This window comes from Mandrillus leucophaeus, unplaced genomic scaffold (genome assembly GCF_000951045.1).
Source record: "Mandrillus leucophaeus isolate KB7577 unplaced genomic scaffold, Mleu.le_1.0 Scaffold8, whole genome shotgun sequence".
Lineage (NCBI taxonomy): Eukaryota > Metazoa > Chordata > Mammalia > Primates > Cercopithecidae > Mandrillus > Mandrillus leucophaeus.
In genome coordinates, this window is record NW_012108696.1 from 1,557,269 (window position 1) to 1,561,643 (window position 4,375).

The 4,375-nt window shown below is 54.5% G+C and overlaps 1 protein-coding gene across 1 annotated transcript in view; it reads left to right on the forward strand.

The window, feature by feature from the left end:
• Nucleotides 1-1,416: 1,416 nt before the first annotated feature.
• Nucleotides 1,417-4,375, forward strand: part of CREB3L3 (cAMP responsive element binding protein 3-like 3) — a 23,156-nt gene continuing 20,197 nt past the window's right edge. The window contains 2 exon segments of the mRNA XM_011967352.1: nucleotides 1,417-1,586; nucleotides 3,016-3,144. Coding sequence (XP_011822742.1) covers nucleotides 1,560-1,586; nucleotides 3,016-3,144 — 156 coding nt within the window. The 5' untranslated portion in view covers nucleotides 1,417-1,559.

Genomic DNA, 4,375 nt, shown 5'->3' on the forward strand with positions numbered 1-4,375 from the left:
AGGTGATCCACCCACCTCGGCCTCCCAAAGTGCTGGCATTACAAATGTGAGCCACCACACCTGGCCTAACATGTCATCCACTAAAGGGGAACTTTGTCTGGGCACAGTGGCTCACACCTGTAAACCCAGCACTTTGGGAAGCTGAGGCAGATGGATCATTTGAGCCCAGGAGTTTGAGACCATACTGGCCAACACAGTGAGACCCCATCTCTATAAAAAAACAAAATTAGCCAGATGTGGTGGTGCACGCCTGTAGTCCTAGCTACTTGGGAGGCTGAGGTGGGAGGATCACTTGAACCCAGGAGTTGGAGGCTGCAGTGAGCTATGATCGTGCCACTGCACTCCAGCCTGGGTGATAGAGTGAGACCCTGTCCCCCACCACACCAAAAAAAGAAGCAGGGCTCCTCTCTCTTGGTGGGGGGTGGAGGGGAGGTCGGAGACAGCCTCTCCGCCACCTGGGCTGATTCACAAATATCGAACATTCACGAAAACGTCAATACGGTGACCTAGAGCCAGAGGGGAAGAGCGAGGGTACGAGAGGAGAGTTCCAGGCAGAGGGGTCAGCAGGTGCAAAGGCTCTAAGCAGGGACCAGTTTGGCTCCATAAATATTTGTTGACTCAATGAACGATAGAAGATTCTAGAGAGAATTGATTGCACAGAATCGGCCATGGGGACTCGGAGGCGGAGTCCAAGCTGGTCTCAGAGGGGGCTGGGGGCCGGAGGTTGGCAGGTGGGGTGAAGGATGGGAGCTGCTGGCAGGAAAACCGACTTCAGTGAAGATCTGGGCTGGTCCTCTTGGTTTGTTTCTGTCCAGGGAGTGGACGGGACCCATGTAAGGGCCCTGGGCTATCCCAGAACCCATCTAGGAATTCTGAAGAGAAAAGGTTCCGTTAACTGGCCGGGTGCGGTGGCTCACGCCTGTAATCCCCACACTTTGGGAGACCAAGGTGGGCCGATCACGAGGTCAGGAGTTCAAGACCAGCCTGGCCAACATGGTGAAACCCCGTTTCTACTAAAAATACAAAAGTTAGCCGGTTGTGGTGGCCGGGACCTGTAGTCCCAGCTACTCGGGAGGCGGAGGCAGGAGAATCACCTGAACCCAAGAGGCGGAGGTTGCAGTGAGCCAAGATGAGATGGTGCCACTGCACTCCAGCTTGGGCCACAGAGCGAGACTCCGTCTCAAAAAAGAAAGAAAAAAAGAAAAAGTCCTCGTAAGTAGGGGAGAGGTCACGGCAGAGCTGAGGTACCCCAGACTTCGACCTTTGCCCACTGAGGGCTGGAAAACCACAAAACACCCAGATAACGGTCTTCCCTCCCCTGCCCCCGCCTGTCCCCGTGTCACTGGCTCTCAACCCTGTCTCTCCACGCTGTCCACCAATCAGCACCTGGAGGCGGGCTGGGAGCTGCCCAGGGCTGCTTCAGCATCTTTTGGGAGTGGTGACAGAGCCACAGAGGGCTGTGAGCTTGCCCGGCCCCGGGTAACGCTGGTGGTGGGTGGGCCTCCAGCTTGGAGCAGAGACCCCCCGCCAGGCATCTGCAGACAGAGCTGGATGGACCCATGAATATGGATTTAGCTGCTGGAAAGGTGAGCCCTGCTAGGTTCTGAGCGAGACTGGGAGTCTAGGCTGGGAAAGCCTCCCCAAGCTGCCAGAGCTGCGAGGAACCCCATTGTACAGATGGGAAGACTAAGGCCCAGAGAAAGGATGCAATGAGCAAAACTGTGTGTCTTTGCCCTGGGGTTGCCCTTGTCTTTCTTCCAAGTGCCCCTGCCTCCCAGGAGTGGGCACTTGGGGAGGCTGTGAAGGCCTGAGAGGCAAGCGGCATCTCTAGCTAGGGCCTCTCTCCAGCACTTTTTATTTTATTTTATTTTATTTTTATTTTTATTTTTTGAGATGGAGTCTCCCTGTCGCCCAGGCTAGAGAGTGCAATGGCATGATCTCAGCTCACTGCAAGCTCCACCTCCCGGGTTCACGCCATTCTCCTGCCTCAGCCTCCCAAGTAGCTGGGAGTACAGGTGTGCACCACCACGCCCGGCTAATTTTTGTACTTTTCATAGAGACAGGGTTTCACCATGTTGACCAGGCTGGTCTCAAACTCCTGACCTCAGGTGATCTGCCCACCTCGGCTTCTCAAAGTGCTGGGATTACAGGCGTGAGCCACCGTGCCTGGCATACTTTTTTGTTTTTTGAAACAAGGTCTTGGCCGGGCGCAGTGGCTCAAGCCTGTAATCCCAGCACTTTGGGAGGCCGAGACGGGCGGATCACGAGGTCAGGAGATCGAGACCATCCTGGCTAACACGGTGAAACCCCGTCTCTATTAAGAAATACAAAAAACTAGCCGGGCGAGGTGGCGGGCGCCTGTAGTCCCAGCTACTCGGGAGGCTGAGGCCGGAGAATGGCGTGAACCCGGGAGGCGGAGCTTGCAGTGAGCTGAGATCCGGCCACTGCACTCCAGCCTGGGCGACAGAGCAAGACTCCGTCTCAAAAAAAAAAAAAAAAAAAAGAAACAAAGTCTTGTTCTATGACCCAGGTTGGAGTGCAGTGGGGCGGCCATAGCTCACTGCAGCCTCAACCTCGTGGGTTCAAGGGATCCTCCTACCTCAGCCTCCCCAGTGGCTGGGATGACAAGTGTGTGCCACCACAGCCAGCTAATTTTTTTAAATTATTTTTAGTAGGGTTAGGGGTCTGCTCTCTATCTTGCACAGGCTGGTCTTGAACTCCTGGGCTCAAGTGATCCTCCTGCCCTGGCCTCCCAAAGTGCTGAGATTACAGGTGTGAGCCACCACATTCAGCCTCTCCAGCACTTTAAGAGAAATTGGCTCTCACACTGTGGAATTCTATCAACCTCAAAGTCCAGATTTGGAAGGGGAGTCCCAGCGAGGGGCAGTGGCTGGCCCAACCTGGAGGCAGAGCGGCCACTGAACTCGAGTTGGAAGGAGCCGCGGTTGTGCGCACGTGGGAGGTGGGGAGGAGAGGGGCTATGTGTGACCCTCTCACCTGTTCCTCGCACCCCAGATGGCTTGTTCTGCCTGCCCCATGGACCCCATCGACAGCTTTGAGCTCCTGGATCTCCTGTTTGACCGGCAGGACGGCATCCTGAGACACGTGGAGCTGGGCGACGACTGGGGCCACGTCAAGGACCAGGTGAGGAGCCCACTGCAGTTGCCCCGGGGCCACAGAGCTCCAGGCGGTCCCACTGAGGCCCTGCGAAGGTCTTAGACCTGCCAGAGCCCAGCCAGAGCTCTGCTCGGCTCTACGGTGCACTAATGGGTCACGGTGCGTGATTTTAGCCAAGCACATCATTTTGCAGGTAGCATCAGCTCCTTCTCACGGGTGGGGAAGTGGAGGCCCAGAGCGGGGTGGAAACTCATCCAAAGTCACACAGCAATTTGAAGTTAGGTTCAAACTCAAACTTGGGGCACCTCCCTGGCTAGGTTCACTTCTCTTCTCCTTCCTCTCCTTCCTCTCCTTCCTTTCTCTCTTTCTTTTTTATCTTTCTTTTCTCTCTCTCTGTCCTTCCTTCCTTCCTCTTTTTTTCTTTCTTTCCTCTCTCTCCTTCCTTCCTTCTTTCCTTCCTTTTTTCCTTCCTTCCTCTCTTTCTTTTTTCTTTCTTTTCTCTCTCCTTCCTTCCTTCCTTCCTTCCTTCCTTCCTTCTTCCCTTCCTTTCTCTCTCTTCCTTTTTCTTTTTTTCGAGATAGAGTTTATCTCTTGTTCCCTGGGCTGGAGTGCAATGGCGCGATCTTGGCTCACTGCAACCTCCACTTCCCATGTTCAAGCGATTCTCCTACCTTCAACCTCCCGAGTAGCTGGGATTACAGGCACCTGCCACCACGCCCGGCTAATTTTTTGTATTTTTAGTAGAGATGGGGTTTCACCATGTTGGCCAGGCTGGTCTCGAACTCCTGACCTCTCAGGTGATCTGCCTGCCTAGGCCTCCCAAAGTGTGGGGATTACAGGGGTGAGCCACTGCACCCGACCCTTTTCTCTCTTTCTTTCTCTCTCTCTCTCTTTTTTCTTTTTCTCTCTCTCTCTCTCTCCCCCTCTCCCTCCCTTCCTCCCTTCCTTCCTCTCTCTCTCTCCCCCTCTTTCCCTTCCTCCCTTCCTTCCTGTCTCTCTCTCTTTCCCTCTCTCTCTCTCTCTCTCCCCCTCCCTCCCTTCCTACCTTCCTTCCTCTCTCTCTCTCTCTTTCTTTCTTAGACAGAGTTTCACTCTTGTTTTGCCCAGACTAGAGTGCAGTGGCGCAATCTCGGCTCACCACAACCCCCGCCTCCCAGGTTCAAGCGATTCTCCTGCCTCAGCTTCCTGAGTAGCTGGGATTACAGGCATGCGCCACCACGCCTGGCTAATTTTGTATTTTTAGTAGAGACAGGGTTTC